Source organism: Vitis riparia, chromosome 11, assembly GCF_004353265.1.
Source record: "Vitis riparia cultivar Riparia Gloire de Montpellier isolate 1030 chromosome 11, EGFV_Vit.rip_1.0, whole genome shotgun sequence".
Taxonomy (NCBI): Eukaryota; Viridiplantae; Streptophyta; class Magnoliopsida; order Vitales; family Vitaceae; genus Vitis; species Vitis riparia.
This window is the reverse complement of record NC_048441.1, coordinates 17,829,960-17,848,213: the sequence shown is the minus strand read 5'-3', so window position 1 is coordinate 17,848,213 and position 18,254 is coordinate 17,829,960. Positions and strand designations below refer to the sequence as shown.

Sequence of the window (18,254 nt, the reverse complement as noted above, 5' to 3'; positions counted from 1 at the left end):
TCAACTTGTTGGGAAGAAAATAACCTACTCAAGGACTGTGTCTAAGCACCCAGAAAATATTGGGCTAAACCTTGTGGAGATGGGTTCCACCACAAGACCAATAATACACTGCCCATCATTGTGGTTGCTTCTTGACAGGGAAAACCCAATTTGATAAATTGAGATTAGGTGGGGTCCTAAAGGTGGGATGAAAGAGATGGCTCCTTCATCAAAGTCTTAAATCATGGGTGCACTTTGTCTTTATGCCTTGAATCTATTCATTTCATGCACAGTTTTGTGTTTGTCTTCATTTACAGCTTTTTTCAAAATCCTATTGGCATTGAAATGTCACATTAGGTTTCATTGCTGCATGATTTTAGGGTGCAAATCTTATAGTACTCTAAAAGAAAAACTTGAAAACTGCTCAAATATGTTGTGAAAAATAACTTATTTTCAAAAAAAAAAATTCAAAATATACTCAATACTTTCAATTATTCATAATACTCTAAAGAAATTTTTTAAAAAATAACTTAAAATTTATTCTAAAAAAGGCTTAGTACATGTTTTCTAATTGTTTTTTGAAACAATTTTCTATTTTTCAAAATAAAACAAAATCAAAAAAATTATTTTTAATAACTAAAAAATTGTTTTCTATGTTTTGTTCTTAAAAATAAAAAATATAGTGTTTTCAAAAAAAAAAAATTATTATTTTCATTTGTATTTTAGAATTGCTTTAAAAATAATTATACAAATATAAAAGTTATTTTAAAAATATTAAAAACAAATAAAAACACTTTAGATTTTCAAATAAATTTTTGTTTTACAAAATATCACACATCAATTTTTAAAATTACTTTTAAAAAATATTTTTTAGAATTGTTTTGAAAATAGTTTTTAAAAACTATTTTAACTTGCTTTTCAAAATTGTTTTGAAAACAATTAGAGCTTGTTTAGTTCCTGTTTTCAAGAACTGTTTTCTGTTCTTAAAAACAAAAAACAAAAAAAAAAAACTTGTGTAGGGAAAGGGGTATGTTTTTGTTTTTTGTGTTTTTCATGTTCTTAAAAATCATTTTTTTAATAACAATAAAAAAATGTTTTCATTGTTTTTTCACTATTCAAATAATAGATTGTTTTTCGTGTTTTTTCTTCTTTCTTTTTGTGTTTTCTTATATGTTTTTTTGTATTTTCATTAAAGTAAGTTCCACCCAACCACCACACCCCCATTCCAAATCCTTTCTTCTTCCTTAAATTATTGAAATTAATATACTTATACATGGTTAAAAAGTCATTATTTGCTTAAGAAAATTATAACTAGTGTAAAATTTTCAAAATGAAATAATTTTTTTTTTTAAAATTTAAATGAATTATGCATATGAAAATTATTTATATATTTATAATATCAAATTAATGGAAGAAAATACTTTATTAATTAAAAAAATAACTTTTAAACATGTTTTTGATTTTATTTATTTTTTTTAAAAAAAATATTAATTTAATCGAACATGTTTTTTTTTGTTTTTGAGAATTTTCCAAAATTCAATTCCCAAACATAATTTTTTTTCTTATGAAAACACAAAAATACTGTTGTTAAAAACTATTTTTCAGAACAGTTTTCAAAAACACCAACCCGTTATCTCCTCATCGTTTTTTTATAATAAAATTAGCCTCAATGGACCATCAATAATTATGGAAAAAGGAGGACTTTTGTGGGTAGTGATTATTTGAGGACTTTGCGAGATGGGTGGAGAGGAATGAGGTGAAGATTGAACATTGAATAAGTGAAGCAGAAAAGGACACTGGACTTCACATTCACACACCGGCATGGCCATGTTGTTTTCGAGTCTGTAGCCAAAAGAAGAAATAGTGGAAAATGTAGAGACGCTCTTCCACCTTTTAACCTTTGCTTTTAGATGCCAGGGTAGGCTGGTAGCTCCAAAAAAGATGTTTGGCATCCATCACTTCTGCAATAGGGGTGCCACCTGTCATGTACAATTTCCCAAGAGATCTACATTGCTTTATCAAATGTATCATATAAATGTTTCCAATTTTATAAAATGGATCAAAATTATGCCAAACATAAAAAAAAAAACCATTTTTTTAACAAATTTTTTTCCTTGATACTTTTAGAGTTTTTAGAAAAGAAAAATATAGAAAAAATATATTTAATAAACTTTTTGTGAAAATAGTTTTTTAAAAATTTCTTATGATTTTTGTGAATAAATCTTTATTTCAATAATGATTTTGAGGTGTTTTATGTTTTTTTTTGTTTATATATATATACACAAAGGAAGTTATTAAAAGGTTTGGTGTAAGATGTGTTTAAAAAATAAATGGAAAAAAAATTGTGAAGTGTTATCGAAAACTTAAATTGAGGACTATATATCTATATATAGAAACAATGTGTTTGTTGACGGAGCATACAACTATAAATTATGATACAAATAAATGAGATTAAAATATAAAGAAAAAAATAAAATAATAAATAATATATGAAAAATAGCAGATCGAATTTTAATTTTGCAAAATTCTAAAGACAAAATAAGATGATTAAAAATATCACATAAATGATAAAACTCGGTTCAAACTTTTGGGTCCATATCCTTGCCTTATTTCCAATTAAATCGTGTGACACGTAGTAGCTTTGGTGAGAGGAACCTCCCGACCGGAGGGGCTCCGGCGTTGTGGTCTTCCAAGATCAAAACCACAGGCGCATTGTCGTTTTGCCTCGGGTGGCAATGGTGACGACTGAGCCACCCATCGTCTCCAGGTTGAAGAGGGAAGATTGTAAACGCACCAAACACGACTCTGAGTTCACCAAATGGAAGGTTTAATCCCTCTCTCTGTCTCGTCTATGTATGTGTAAAGATCAGGGTTTGTAACTGGGCTTCTGTTACTGCTTTGCTTTTTATTTTGGTTTTTAAACAATTGGGATTGACTCATTTGATCATAATTTTTCTCATTCTTTAGATTATAAGCTTTTTTCAAGTAATGATTTTGAGGGGTTTTGCCCCCCTTTGTTTTAGATCGTATTTCTGAAGCATGTGTCTTTTGGTGTCAACAATTGGGCTCGAATTTGGGACGTATATGTAGATGTTTCTGTACTCCTTTGATCAGATTTTTTTTCCTCATCCTTTAGTTTTTGAAGCAAATTTCAAGTGTCGGCTTTGTGGGGGTTTTGCCCATTTGTTTCGGAGTAGCATTTTTGAGATGTTTGTTTGCGGAGGGAAGTATTGAAGAGTGAATAGGATAGTGTTTGGCACACTGGAAAATCTGGCAAATTTACCCAATTTGACTGAAATTTCAAAGTATGTAGGGGCTAAACTTAAAGAAAAATTACATCATTTGAAAGTAAGTGAAGATTCCCAACAAGATGGTAAAAATAGTAGCTGTAATAATCCCAAATATATAAATTTCCAGGATTTATGACTTTCAGAAGCTGATTGCCCCATGTTATGTCATGGTTTTGTGTTATAAATCCTTTTAACAACTAAATATTTTCTGTAGTTAAGAATTCACTTTGACTTCCTGAATTGCTGATGTTTATTATTTTCCTTTAATTTTCATTTCGGGTACATCGGACATATTTTTATGCTCAGATTCTTGTTGGGCCTTCTGATTGGGAAGACCATTCGTCGAGGAAGGAAGGAGCAGAGAGATACAGAGTTCACAACCTCCCCTTATGCTGTCATTGTCCAGGAGTGTATGAGCTTGGCATAAGCGTGTCTCCCACTGGTTTAGGGCGTGAGGTTGGCAAGCTTGACCCTGCTCACATTGTTGTGGTTTACCTTGGACAAGCCGAAGATATTAGGGCAAGGCTCCAGCATTATGGTCGTTCAGGTGCTCATTTGGCTAAAGTTGACTCAACTGGTAACCCAAATAACTGTAAGAATATGCCTCTCCAAAGAGGGTCTGGATTGTTTGAAGGCATATTCTCAAGAGGTTACTCCATCGTCTTTAGATGGGCTCCAGTAAGTTTATCTTTCTTGTATGAAATGGCATGAAATTTCTTGGTCATAGAAGATAATCATAGATATATATATACACAAACACGGGCTGAGGGTATGGATGACAATGAATTGATTTGTAATCATTTGCCTACTAGGCCTATTAGCAAATTTTTGCATGTTATTCTGGAATTTCTAATTTATCCTTCTCATTTGCTGTCTTGAATGTTGAAACAGATAGAAAGCAAGAGGGATGCTGAGAGAACAGAATCTCGGCTGCTCAAGACATTTGATTATGCATGGAACAAAGGCAGTAATGGTGCACGTCGCCCCAGTGATGTCCTCAGGAAACTTGAGAAAACTTCTTCAAGCACTCCCCTATTTCCTAGTATTACTAGGAAGTTTCAAATGCTTGGCCAGAAGCAAGTGGGCATCATAATCAAAGCTAGCAAGCCATTTTTGCAGGAGAATGGGCTCAGTACTGATCAGGACATCAATTCTCTGCTTTCCCGAGTTTTCAAATTTGGCAGATCACAGCCACGATTAGTCTTAGACAGAGTTGGTGTTACTGGTAACTATAATAGTACTTGTGGGGTGGCTTTAGGTGATGGAACAATTTGTGAAAGGCCACCAGTTGAAGGAAGAAAGAGGTGCGCTGAACACAAAGGAATGAAGACGAAGAGCTCCTTCTCAAAGCCGATTGTAGAAAGGAAACCACAAATGGTTGATTTAAACCGAGAGTCTGAAGGTCACAGTGCCCAGAGTTATGGCTATACAGTGAATTTTCAACTGGTTGGGGGCAAATGTCCTGTGAATAAGGACTTCACCATTATTTGTGGAGTTATCTTGGATGATGGCTTTCCTTGTAAAAGGCAACCAGTTCTAGGGAGGAAAAGGTGTGAAGAGCATAAAGGAATGAGAACCAACGTTTCAATTTCAAACTCCACAGTAGGGAAATCCCATCACACATATGAAAGCAAGTTGCAGCCCCAAGTTCTCCCAGACTGCAGGTCTTTTTCCAACACGGACTACGGTATTACTTGTGGAGTGGATTTAGGCCATGGGATTTTCTGCAAAAGACTGGCTGTTGCAGGAAGAAAAAGGTGTGAGGAGCATAAAGGAATGAGGATCAACAGCCTCATCTCTACGCTAGCAAGCGAAGACAAATCCCATGCTTTGGATATGGGTTCAGGATTCATCACTTATAACAACTCGAATTATAACCATACTTCAACCTGTGGGATGACCTTAGGTGATGGTTCTCTCTGCAAGAGACAACCAGTGGAAGGAAACAAGAGATGTTGGCAGCACAAAGGCATGAGGGTCAATTGTTCCTCCTCTTGGTTTGGATCAGAAACAACTTTATGTGGCGTACTCCTACGGAATGGATCTGTGTGCAGCAGAGTCCCTGCCCATGGAAGGAAGAGGTGTGAGCAGCACAAGGGGATGAGGCTATGAGAGTTACCACTCCCTACTATTTATGAGAAGTAAACAAACCAATGATGTTGTGATTTGTAGCATGTTGTATAATCTTACTGTAATGCGTGCAATGATTTTATTAAGTATTTATAACCTTTTTAATACTTGAAAGATAAAAGATTTTAAATGGTAGAAATATTAAAAATATTTTTTAGAATTGTTGTCAAACCGCAATTTTAAAGTGCGTTTGGAAGTAATTTTAAAAAGAGTTTCTAGCATTTTCAATACTTAATGATAAAAATTTTCAAATATTAGAAATATTAAAAGTTCTTCTTATAATCATTGTCAAACAAACTCTTAAATGTGGTTAACAGTGATTTTGAGAAGTGTTTATAATTTTTATAATATTTAAAAAATAAAAATATTTGAAGTATTAAAAATACTATAAACATTTTTTACGTGTCAAACTCATTTTTAGTATTCTTCATAACCATTTTGGATAATTTAGAACATGTTTGACCATATATTTTGAAATTTAAACTACCTTTTATTCTTTAACTTAAAAACGGTTTTAGAAAATATTGCTAAAGCGTTTTTTGCTTTAAAAATTAATGAAAATAACTTTTATTTATTCTCTCAAAATTGTTTTTTATTTTATTTAATTTTTAAAATTGTTTTCAAAGAGTAACGATTAAACAGTATTAGAAAGTTTTAAAAATAATTTTCTATTATTAATATTTTTAAATCACATGTTCGACTCCTAGTTTGTTGTTTGTTGTGGTTTTTTAGTCTGTTGGGCGATAAAAACTAAAAGAAAACTTAAAATCGTAAGGTTTTTAGATAAAATTAGTTATAAAAACTCTCATTTATCTTTGAAAAAAAGAGAGAGAGAGAGAGAGAGAGAGCGAGAATAAATAATAATCAATTATAACTATTTACTTTAATATAAATTTCTTGAAATTAAAAGTGTGTATTTAGGTTCAATACCAGACTACCAGTCTTGCCACGTCTCCCAACAAACCCACCTCGTTTTAAACCTCTCGGAGAAGATAAGGGATGAACGGAAACCTCCATCGTTTGTGTAATCAAATCGACGTCCTCACTATGCCTGCTGGAGAACTTCGGCACCCTTCGATACTGCCGGCCACTGAGTCTGGAGAAGACGAGGCCTGGCTTTGGACTCAGATCAAAGCCGAAGCGCGTCGAGACGCTGAGTCGGAACCCGCACTCGCGAGTTACCTCTACTCAACGATTCTCTCTCACTCGTCCCTCGAACGCTCTCTCTCGTTTCACCTCGGCAACAAGCTCTGCTCCTCGACTCTGCTCTCTACTCTTCTCTACGATCTATTCCTGGATACCTTCTCCAAAGATGCGGAGCTGCGATCCGCCACCGTCGCCGATCTACGCGCCAATCATATGCGTGACCCGGCCTGCGTGTCGTTCTCGCATTGTCTCCTGAATTACAAGGGTTTTCTGGCTTGTCAGGCTCACAGAGTGGCTCACAGGCTCTGGACTCAGATGAGGCGGCCGCTCGCGCTCGCGCTTCAGTCGCGGATTGCTGACGTGTTCGCGGTGGATATCCACCCGGCGGCGAGGATTGGGAAGGGGATTCTGTTTGATCACGCCACCGGAGTGGTGGTCGGAGAGACGGCGGTGATCGGTAACAATGTATCGATTCTGCATCACGTGACGCTCGGCGGCACTGGCAAGGCCGGCGGTGACCGCCATCCAAAAATCGGAGATGGAGTTCTGATTGGAGCGGGAGCAACGATTTTGGGGAACATAAAGATCGGGGAGGGAGCGAAGATAGGAGCGGGGTCGGTGGTGCTGATCGATGTGCCGGCGAGGACAACGGCGGTTGGGAATCCGGCGAGGCTAGTGGGAGGGAAAGAGAAGCCTGCGAGGCATGAGGACGTGCCTGGTGAATCGATGGATCATACATCGTTCATTTCTGAGTGGTCAGATTATATCATCTAATTGATTTTCATCCAAGTTTTACTACTACCACTTCTTTTCATATGATCTCAAACTGTTGTCTGGGTTTGGGAATTCGGGTATTGAAAATACACTACTCTCATATATAAAAGTCTTCCTCTTCCTCTTCTTCTTCTTATGTTGTTACTATGAACATATTTATTGTACTTGTGTTAATACTTACAGCAATATTCTATCAATTCTGGAATTGGGTATTTTTTGCTTTCCAGCCATGAAAGGCAGTGAATAGTAAATACATGGAAAAACAACTCAGGTATTTTATATATTATTTTCAGTTGCTGGAGCACCCTCCCACCAGCATAGATAATGGAGCTAATTTTCCGCAATCTCTCAATTTTTCTTTCTTGGTGGATGACTTCTAAGCCAATTTTTCTACTTTTTGTGGCTCCATACCCCTCTTAGTGGTGCAGCAGTCGATGCCTTTTTTCATTTCTAATTTCCGCAACAAGTAGGCTTAGTGATCACCATTATTGGATAGCCATCAAGTATGAGTCTGACCATTTGCAGATTTGCTTGATTTTTGTCTTGCCTGTCGAATTAGGTGTGTCTGGACCCGGCAGGCTCATGAGTGACGTGTTGGCGTTGAGACAGTCATAGGCTGTTACGCGGGAAATATATGGTTTTGAAAATCATATAATTGAAATATGATACGAGGTAACCAAAAAAATATTATATGTTTATTGTATTATTTATTATTCATATTTACATTTTCGAAATTACCCTTTTAAGACTCCTTCATCCGAAAAATACAAGGAGCAAACAAAAGTAATTTTTTTTTTTCCCTCGGGGGTTTTGCATGAATTTTCTCATAAATCAAACGATGATGAATTTTCCCGAAAATCGAATGGGGGCGACCGCGGAAGCAAAAAAAATTCTTGTTTGATCCCCAAGAAAATCCATCCCCCATTCGATTTCCGGAAAATTCATCCTTGTTTGATTTCCGAGAAAATCCATGCAAAAACCCTCGAGGAAAACCAAAAAAATTGATTTTTTTTTTTTTTGTTCCCTGTGTTTTCTGGATCTGTTCTAGGGCTCTCCATCCTCCATTCGATTTCTGAGAAAATTCATCCTCATTTGATTTCCGTAAAAATCTATGCAAAACCCTCAAGGAAAACAAAAAAAATTGTTTTTTCTTTTTCTCCATGTGTTTTCTAGATCTATTCTAGGGGTCTCCAGTCCCTATTCGATTTCCGAGAAAATTCATCCTCGTTTGATTTCCGAGAAAATCCATACAAAACCACAAGGAAAAAAAAAAAAAAAAAAAAATTGCTTTTTTTTGCTTCTTGTGTTTTTCGGATGAGGGAGATTTAAAGAGTAATTTTGAAAATGTAAATATGAACAGTAAATAGTGTATAAAACATATAATATTTTTCTCATTACTAGACAGATCTCATATTTTAATTATATAGGTTTCCAAAACCATATATTTTTCATTTAACAGCCTATAGACACAAATTTTGCCCTCTTTTTTTAATCGAGGCCTTAGAGATCAACAAACTTCAAAAGAGTCTTCTCAATTTCAAAATCACAAAGCATTAATTAAACCAATAAAAAAAAAATGTGTGATTGCTACTTGGGAATTAAAGTCAACAAGAAAAACGTCCACAAAATTTTTAGAAATCAATATATTAAATTTACTTGCTTTTTTATTATTCATATTTTTTATTAGCCATAAAATTTGTGGGTATACACGCTTATACGCCCTTATATCTTCATTCCTAAAATGAGAATTTTTAATAAAAAAAAATGAATTTTCATTTTTATAATAAATGCATTTTTCATATATATTTCTCTCATAGGCATGGTCTAATTATGTCGCTTCCAACGACATCGTTGTGATTTCCCTTTCATTCTACGACTCTTAAAACGGCGTCGTTTAGTGCATTTATAAACACTTGTATCTTCCCCCTTGGGGAACCTGTGTGTCGAATCAGGTTGCAGCTTCTTCCATCGTCGGGCTTGGCTTCACCTTCTCACTTTGATTCAAACCAATAGAAGAAGACGTCGTTTTGGGATGCTTATTTCCATATAAAGCATCAAACACCAACTCAATTACTTTTGATTCAACCAGCAATGGCGTCTCTGATGTCCCTCAATCGCACTGGAAACTCCATAATCACTTCCAATTTCAAGGCTCGAATCCCCGCTCACTCTTCTGCCTTACCTCTCAAGCCCATCTCTTCTTCTCCTCAAAACCCCCCTCCAAAACTTCTCTGCACCTACGCTCTTCCCAACCACCAACCCACTAATAAGCCCCGAGTCTTCCGCCGCCAAACCAACAGCACACACCCTCCGAAACAACACAATGGTCAAAACCTGACTGGTACTCAGCTCAACACTCAGAATGCCAACTACCCACAAACCGAAAACTTCACGGTAGTACATTCTGGGGTTGATCTGATGGGGTTGTGCGAAGAGGGGAAGATTAGAGAAGCTGTTGAGTATATGGGTCAAGGTGTTTGTGCTGAGTATGGGGTTTTTTGTGCAATGTTGAGTTCGTGTGGGAAAACGAAATCGCTTGAAGTAGGGAGAAGGGTTCATGACTTGTTGGCGAGGTCGAAATTCGGTGGGGATGTTGAATTGAATAATAAATTGATTGAAATGTATGGGAGGTGTGGGAGTATGAGAGATGCGCGCAGGGTGTTTGATAGAATGCGCGAACGGAATATGAGTTCGTGGCATTTAATGATAAATGGGTATGCTGCGAATGGGCAGGGAAGGGATGGATTGTTGTTGTTTGAGCGAATGAGGAAGGTGGGGTTGCGTCCGGTTGGAGAGACTTTTGTGGCAGTGTTGTCAGCGTGTGGTAGTGTAGAAGAAGGATTAATGTACTTCGAATTGATGAAGAAAGAGTGTGGAATTATACCAGGGATAGAGCATTATCTAGGAGTTATAGATGTTCTTGGGAAATTTGGTCATATCAACGAAGCAGAGGAGTTTGTTGATAAAATGCCAATTGAACCCACTGCAGAAGTTTGGGAGGCATTGAGAAATTTTGCTCGAATACATGGAGCTATCGAGCTTGAAGACCGGGCCGAGGAGATGTTGGCTGCTCTTGATCCCTCTAAGGCCATCACGGACAAGATCCCAACGCCACCACAGAAAAAGCAGTTGGCAGTCAACATGCTTGAGGGCAAGAACAGGGTCAGTGAATACCGGAGCACAAATCCTTACAAGGGAGATGCGTATGAGAAATTAAAAGGATTGAATGGGCAGATGAGAGAAGCCGGTTATGTCCCTGACACAAGATATGTGCTTCATGACATTGATCAGGAGGCAAAAGAACAGGCCTTGCTCTATCACAGCGAGCGATTAGCAATTGCATATGGCCTGATCAGTACTCCAGCTAGAACACCTCTCAGGATCATTAAGAATCTTCGAATTTGTGGCGATTGCCACAATGCAATAAAAATTATGTCAAAGATTGTTGGGAGGGAGCTAATTGTTAGGGATAATAAGCGGTTTCATCACTTCAAGGACGGCAAATGCTCTTGTGGGGATTACTGGTAAAGGTGTATCACTCTTAACGTTGCCACAATAATTTGTTTCCCCTTGCAGTTGGTGTAATCCAATGCTGTTTATGGGAGTTGATCTTTGTAAATGTCTGGATTTCTTTTGATCTTACAATCCTTATGTTTGTACTGAAATTTGAACATCCATTACATTGGAATAAATTCAATGGGTCAGCATAAGCTATATCCATATTTCCCATAACCTTTGCTACATTCGGAATTGCTGTAGGGAAAGCATTCTTCATCATTCTAATCAATGACCTTTGCTACATCAAGTATTTCTCCTTGTAAAATCTGTGACTCCCTCTCCTCTGAGCTTTATTAGAATGGGAGATTTGACCTACATCTATGCTAGGGTAGAGCTTAAAGAATTGAATATACAAATCAGAAATGCCCTGAGAAAAAATATGGGAGAGATTTAAATGACAACCTACAGGGCAAAGAAAAATCAACAATGACCTTTAAGAATGTTTTTTCCCGTTGAAAAAGGGATCTAATGTCACGAGTGCAGTGATGATGGTTGGCTATTCCTCTTGTTTGTCACCACTTCTATTAGATTGTCATCTCGCGATGGAACTTGCAGCCATGATTTCATTATATCATAGACTGTAAACCCAATTGCCACTGATGGTACAACCTGAAATACAAGAACAAACACTTAGATGCCCAACACACGGAAGGACTGGTACGACAAACTAAATAGCAATTTTCCCCACCTTCAAGTAGTTGATGCTCAGCCCTGAAAATAGCTGCTTCCATCCTTGTGTTTGAGCTATTGAAACAAGGGTTTCCATTGTTCCTTTCACATCTCCAATGTGTGATGCTGACAGCCGTTGGACCTATTAAGATGATTCCTTTTCTCTTTATTAGTTTGATCTTTATTTCTGAAAATGTTTAGATTCAGTGACTCAGACAATTGCAGTAACTTACCTGCATTTGCCGCCTAACAACATCAAGAGGGTAAGTTAATGTCTGACCCAGTAAGCCTGCGACGGAGCCGCATGCTAGTTTCACTGTTATGTCTTTCTTGTGTTTCTCAGGCACATGGCTTTTCATCTCCTCGTAGAAGTAGAACTTCAAACCAGAATATGGGAAGATGCCATAGAGTGCTGGAGCTGAGAACAGTATTTAAATCTGTTAATGGAGACACAGTTACCATAGTACTTGATGCAAGCAATTAGCAAAGACATGGAAAAACTTAATACCTACCCCCACCGCGATAGAGCCCTCTTACACCGGCTTCTCTGTAGGTCTTTGAGAAACAATCAAGGATTCCTCTGTAAGCCTGTTCTGCATGGACTATCCCTTTGATGTTCAGCTTTGTTGATCCAACAACCTGCAAAATCATAAACAACTTACTCATGTTCTCCATTCAAGCATTGAGAAAGAATCGGTTTAAGTTCTTTACCTGGTAAGCCAATTTGGTCCGAACTAGATCAAGAGGGTATGTAAAAAGCACAGCAGTTCCTCCTGCAAATGATCCTGCCATGAGATCGAGTACTGGCCCTCTTCTAATGTCAGGGAAATTGAGTATGATCCATCGCCGGTATTGCTCATAAGCCATATAATGCAGCGCTGCATAAGGAACAATTCGAGCAACACTTGCTCCATTCCCTCTGGATACAAGTCCCACGTGATATAGAGATTATTGAGGGCCAAAAGCAATACTTTCACATGAATGATAATGACCCCAGGATCAAATTAAGTAGAAAAAGAGAGACGAAAAAGAGATTCAGATTTCCACCTGTAAAAACCCAGCACCCCTTCTGTTTTTGCAATCTTTCTAAAGGATCCCAACAGCCCTATGCTTTGAAATTCTGCTTTTCTGGTCTGACAAAAAAAGTTCAAAAATAATTTCCAGTCATCTTCAAACTTAATCGAACTTAAAAGATTGTGTTCAATGGCAATATGAAGTCTACAGTTCAAAGTATTCATACATACAAAGAGAGGACCAATGATAAATTAGAGATTCAGTGTTCTATACATCTGTATTTATCAAAATTGAGATATGAATAAGCCTGAACAGAGTGAGCAACAGCATTGGCAAGGGGAAAGAAGAAGAAAAATATTAAGTAAACTATGATGTTCATCACTGAATTGTTATGAGAATCCTCAGGTTCTTGTTCAGTTTGGCTTGGCTGTGAGACCCAGACTGTTTACGATTAAGCTTGCCCCAGGACATCAATTAATTTTCTTGGTGGATTTGGGAAGGATTGAGTTCATGTTTGGTTGGATTGGGTTCGAGTTTGGGTTAGACTTCTTGGCGGTTAAACGGTAAACCCAACTCAACCCATATGGTCAAAACACAGTCTTGACCACAAACAACAGGAAAAACAAAAATCGAGCTCTTCTTCCTCCATATAAATCCCTTTAAACTTGATATTGTTTCTGTTTCTTTCCCCAGTTCCAGCATCCTCTTACAACCTGCAAGTATAACTATTTTTCTAAAATTGACCACTGCATCCACAATTCCTGGCACAAAAACATCAAGTTTTTCAACTGTTTCTCCTCCTAATCCTATGATCCCAATAAACCCACATTGCAGAATCTTAAAGAACACCTTCCATCCGGATTGCTAGAATCCCTCCATAATAGAACTACTAAAGAGAAACCAATAGGCCTTAAGGGTTGCAAAGATAATTCATAGAAGAGAACTCTTTCAATAGCAAAAAACATATGAAACAAATGTTTCAAAACTATAAATTCACAATCCCCAAGAACTCAACAAAGACCCAGCCTCAACCAAAATTACCAACAATTTTCAGAATTTTTTCCAACAAAAACCACCAAGTGTGAACAGACTAATCCATTCAGTGAAACATCTTTCAAGTTCATTTCGCATTCTATCAGCTTCACACATCTATCAAAATGTACAAGATAATCTCCCCAAATCAAGGAACCCTATATTCAGTTCCTCAACAAGCCACAAATGCCATCTCCTTCCATGCATTTCCAGTACATTTTTTGTTATATGATTGGGGTTTATTTTTTCGCTCAGTTTTTCCTCAATTTACACAGCATGATTGGCCCTAAAATTCGCCCAATAAACTAAATTCTTTGTGAGGTCTTGAAGAGGTGAAGTCAGATAAAACCTCAAAGGAAATTAATAAAAAGATATATCATCACAATTGGGACCCATTCAAGAACTTCAAGATCCACTCCTGCACAAACTACCACCAAATTCCAAACAATTGGAATCATCCACTCTAATAAAGCCATTGAAACCTAAAATCAGAATGATTTCTGACAACAGCCCATCAAAGGAAAAAGGAGAACCCACAAACCCAGGAAGCCAAATCAAGAAAGTGAAAGAAGAACAAAGAACTGGCACCTGAAACAAAATCTTGACACGCTCGAGTGGAGCAACCATGGTCTTAGCAAAACCACCAGCGACACCCCCAGCAACTAGCTCCTTTACATACACCGGCATGGAATCTCTGAGCCCATCCAACAGCATGCCCCTCTCTCCTCCTTCTCTGTTCTTCTCCATTGAAGACCGCTTGGAAGAGAGAAATGGGGCACAGAGATTTTCAAAGACCGCTTTGAATTGTGTGAGTAATTGTTGCAGCAGCAGAAATGGGCAAAGGGGAGAAGAATTGAAACGTTTCTGGTGGTGGGCTTTGATCGATTCGTGGGTTTTATATGTTTAGGACAGCTGACGAGTCAGAGAAAGGCCAAGACTTTCAGAGATTCCAAGAGTGTCTCAAAATTCTTAGAAGAGATATCGGGTTGGCGGGCGCCACCAAAATGAATTGTTTAATTGAAAGAGTCGTGTTTCACCCATCCAATGGCTGACCCCAAATTGATCCCCAATTCACAATCTTGAACTATACCATTTTTATTTTTTTGGGAAACCAACAATTTTTCTTGACTCAAAAATATTTTACATAATTTTATGTGAAGTAAAAAATATGGATTTGTTTTTCGTGTTGGAAGAGACTTCATGAGGGACAGGGAGAAAAAAAACAAAATAAAGTTGTAAAAAAAAAAAGGTCTAATAATCCTAATAAATATAAATATTATTAATACACAAAAAAATAATTATTAGAAATAAATTAAAGAAAAACATTATCTTATTTTTTTTAATATTAAATATGAAGATTCTATTTTAATAAAATATTTTATATCCAATTTTTTCTTCCTTTTATAAACCAAGAACCAAATAATTCGACTGAAAATTCAAGATTTTGAAAAATGGTTCCCAAAAACTTTTCCAAGTATATCTTAGTAAAAGTGTCAGCAAAACCTAAAAATATGAAATGTCACAACATGAATGGCCCTCAGAGTTGCATACCATTTTGAATTCTGTCTGTGACAAAAAATACAAGTACACCTACCACTTAGATGACCCAGGAACAATGATACAGAATTGACAATGTGGCTTACTTTTGACCACGTGGGCATACCCAACAACCTGTAAGCTGGGTAGAGCAAATTCCTGAAACAGGTTCCCAAACCAGAAAGGCTTATCTGTATTTGTTGTTTTGATCATCACTTGACAGTTGACGCAGTCAGACCATCTCTAGATGAGTCGCTAGCGAGGATTAGGGGGTGTTTGATGATTTGCTTCATGGGTGGGACCCTGCATTCTCTGAAACTTGTGATTGGGATGATTTAGATTGAGTAGAAGTCCCATTGCTGATGTTCTCTTCAATGGAGATTGTGTCGATAAGGTGGAGTAGCACCTTCTCCAGCTCCTCTCCATCACTCCATTCAAGGACTTGTGCCTTGATGAGCATGGGGTCACCGCAAATGAGATTCCATAGAGGATAATTTTTCCTTGGCATCACATAGTCTCCATGTCCCAGCTTCAAACTTGGGCAGAAGTCACCTTTCCCATCTCCAACATAGATGAATCTTTTCTTCCCGTTTTCAGAAGCAGCAGCACGTATCTGCTCAATCACAAGACCCTGTTGTGGAAACCACTATTAGAACTTTCGATTTAAGAAACAGTAGCTTTTGTAGGTTCAAATGTTATTGAAAATATAATGGACTGACCACATCTCCACAAACTTTCAAAATGCATGGCATGCCTAGGAACTGGTAAGAACCCCAAGAATACATCAATGAAAGGAGGGTGATGGAGGACTGATTGTAATCTCTGTAGACATGGTTGGTAATTACTAGTTTTCTTTTTCATAGAATTAGCCCTCCTAAGCCCTAACTATCAATGGACACAAAAGGGAAAGAAGTTTTATGTGTTAGGCCCTCATTCAGAGGGGAGAGAAAGAGAGAGATGGACTGACTGATTGTAATTCAAGTAAACATGGTTGGCAACTGCTGGTTTTCTCTCCATAGAATTAGCCATCCTATCAATGGACACAAAAGGGAAAGAAGTTTTATGGGTTGGGCATTCACACAAAAGAGAGGGAGGGAGAGAGAGAGAGATTGACTGATTGTAATTCATGTAAACATGGTTGGTAACTGCTAGATTTCTTTCTATAGAATTAGCCCTCCTATCAATGGACATGAAAGAGAGGGAGGGAGGGAGGGAGGGAGCGAGAGAGACAAAGAGACAGAGACACAGAGAACCACTGGTTTACTTTCTAAGAATTAGCCTCCTAAACTCTCAAGGGACGAGGAAAAGAAAAGTTTCCAGTCATAGGCCCTCATCATAGAGAGAGATCATTACAAGAAGCAAAATCAATTCACAGAATGAACCCCATCTGTTAGAAAAGGAACAAATGGCATCATCTCATCCTGAATTAGATGTATAAATATGTTTAGCAAGCTCAATTTCATCCCTCACAACCAATCAACAAATCAATTAACCAATTAGGAGATCATAACAAGATTACAGGATTTTTTTCCCTAAACAACAAAACATAAGAGAATAATCAGTGCATGAAAAAGAACATAACAAAAATCGATTTGTCTGACATACCTTGCACATGTTATAAGGGCATAGACTGCAACCATGAGGAGCTAATGTGAAATCACGGTAAGGGAAGATCCTTAGCCTTCCTACTTCATCCACAGAGGTTGGATTTGTGTAAATTTCCGAAAAAAATCCTGATAACCCATGATGTTTCAAGATTGTCTCAATATAGAAGTTATTGGCATCGCTAACTACCTTTAAATCACATCTGAAATAACCTCATTGTTAGTATAATTTCAATTATCAATAAAAAGCAAAGAATAATGAAGCCACAACCATAAAGAAACATACCCAAAATCATGGGCTGCTTTAATGGCCGCCGCGATTCTTGGATTTATTGCGACCCTTTTCAAACACTCCTCAATTTCCTCAATTGTTCTCCCCTGTGAGTGCAGCTCGTGCAACATCCTATCCTATCAATATTTACAAACCCACTGTTCAATAAAGGATCCGTTTGGTTGCCAAGAAAAATTTAGGAAAAGAAAAAACCAACAATGTTCTGTTCTTTTCTTTTCTTTTCTTTTCTTTTACAATATAAAAAAAAGCCAAAATGAAAGAGAACAGAATTACTAGAAACTTGTCGAAAGATTGAGAAGAGGAATGATCAGAGGACAAACCATGAGAGTGTTCCAAGGCAAGATGGAGCGCAACTGCTGGAACGATTGGGTCAGACCCATCTCCACTACCACCCATTTGTCGCTGTCGCCGTCAATTATCGTCCGATCGAAGTCGAACAGCACCACTATTCCGGTCATTTTTCACAACCGGAGATGATTTTCCAGCCGCAGCCACGCCGTTACTTCAAAGGATCTTTTGATTCTTTTCAATTGGACCGGAAGAGATTGTACGAGTTAAGTCCAAAATAATCTATTTGTTGAAAAAAATGGTAATAATAGTATTCATCTCAAAATATTTATCAAACTAATCTTATATATCCACGTAAGCATCTACATAAATTTTTTTTTTAAGTGTAAAAAACCACCATTGGTTATTGTAAAAAGTTTCATAAATATCCTTAAAGAATATAGTTTTACAATTTTCCTTAAAATCATAAATATTAACTATGGTTTCAAAATTATTTTTTATCCATCCTGTTTTAATAGTATTATGATTTTAATATTATTTTTAAAATATTCTTTATCATAATAACCATAAAAAATATATTTTATTATAATAACCATAAAACCACAGTTAGTAACTATGATTTTAAAACGCAGACGATGGTTTTACAATTTTCTTTACTTTTCATTGTCAGATTAAAATTATTTTTTTGTACAAATTATCCTTAATAAAATTTTTCGACTGTTTTAAAATTATATATATATATATATATATATATTCATATTTTCCTTTAAATTTTAAGAAAATAATTTGGCCTACATGCATTCCCATAAAAATTTATATATTTATGTTAAATAAAATATTTTTTAAAGGAAAATTGTAAGAAACAAACTTTAAGGAAATTTGGTACATTGTTAAGAAATTTTGATACATCTATAATTTATACTAAAATTAAAAATAAAAAAG

At 36.5% G+C, this 18,254-nt stretch overlaps 5 protein-coding genes across 6 annotated transcripts; 3 read left to right on the top strand and 2 right to left on the bottom strand.

Annotated features, from left to right (window-relative positions):
• The first annotated feature begins 2,610 nt into the window (after positions 1 to 2,610).
• On the top strand, positions 2,611 to 5,506 carry LOC117925117 (protein EFFECTOR OF TRANSCRIPTION 2-like). Its single transcript, XM_034843985.1, has 3 exons — positions 2,611 to 2,804; positions 3,576 to 3,947; positions 4,161 to 5,506. The coding sequence occupies exons 1-3, from the start codon at positions 2,715 to 2,717 to the stop codon at positions 5,379 to 5,381; spliced, it is 1,683 nt and encodes a 560-aa protein (XP_034699876.1). The 5' UTR covers positions 2,611 to 2,714; the 3' UTR covers positions 5,382 to 5,506.
• Positions 5,507 to 6,323: 817 nt separating this feature from the next.
• Positions 6,324 to 7,516, top strand: LOC117925118 (serine acetyltransferase 5). The gene has a single exon (XM_034843987.1). The coding sequence runs from the start codon at positions 6,399 to 6,401 to the stop codon at positions 7,317 to 7,319; it is 921 nt and encodes a 306-aa protein (XP_034699878.1). The 5' UTR covers positions 6,324 to 6,398; the 3' UTR covers positions 7,320 to 7,516.
• Positions 7,517 to 9,204: 1,688 nt separating this feature from the next.
• On the top strand, positions 9,205 to 11,029 carry LOC117925179 (pentatricopeptide repeat-containing protein At2g15690, mitochondrial-like). Its single transcript, XM_034844097.1, has one exon. The coding sequence runs from the start codon at positions 9,411 to 9,413 to the stop codon at positions 10,845 to 10,847; it is 1,437 nt and encodes a 478-aa protein (XP_034699988.1). The 5' UTR covers positions 9,205 to 9,410; the 3' UTR covers positions 10,848 to 11,029.
• LOC117925180 (mitochondrial carrier protein CoAc2) lies at positions 11,008 to 14,760 on the bottom strand. Its single transcript, XM_034844098.1, has 7 exons — positions 14,181 to 14,760; positions 12,594 to 12,679; positions 12,258 to 12,465; positions 12,059 to 12,185; positions 11,780 to 11,964; positions 11,566 to 11,688; positions 11,008 to 11,486 (listed from the first exon to the last, which is right to left on the bottom strand). Exons 1-7 carry the CDS (start codon positions 14,337 to 14,339, stop codon positions 11,349 to 11,351), a joined length of 1,026 nt encoding a protein of 341 aa, XP_034699989.1. The 5' UTR covers positions 14,340 to 14,760; the 3' UTR covers positions 11,008 to 11,348.
• Positions 14,761 to 15,047: 287 nt separating this feature from the next.
• Positions 15,048 to 17,587, bottom strand: LOC117924654 (thiamine phosphate phosphatase-like protein). 2 transcript variants are annotated; one of them, XM_034843350.1, is made up of 4 exons: positions 17,345 to 17,587; positions 17,019 to 17,140; positions 16,734 to 16,935; positions 15,048 to 15,759 (listed from the first exon to the last, which is right to left on the bottom strand). In XM_034843350.1, exons 1-4 carry the CDS (start codon positions 17,480 to 17,482, stop codon positions 15,418 to 15,420), a joined length of 804 nt encoding a protein of 267 aa, XP_034699241.1. In that variant the 5' UTR covers positions 17,483 to 17,587; the 3' UTR covers positions 15,048 to 15,417. The 2 variants fall into 2 exon arrangements, with proteins under 2 accessions (XP_034699241.1, XP_034699242.1); XM_034843351.1 differs by having other exon boundaries at positions 17,019 to 17,135; positions 17,345 to 17,432.
• Positions 17,588 to 18,254: the final 667 nt, after the last annotated feature.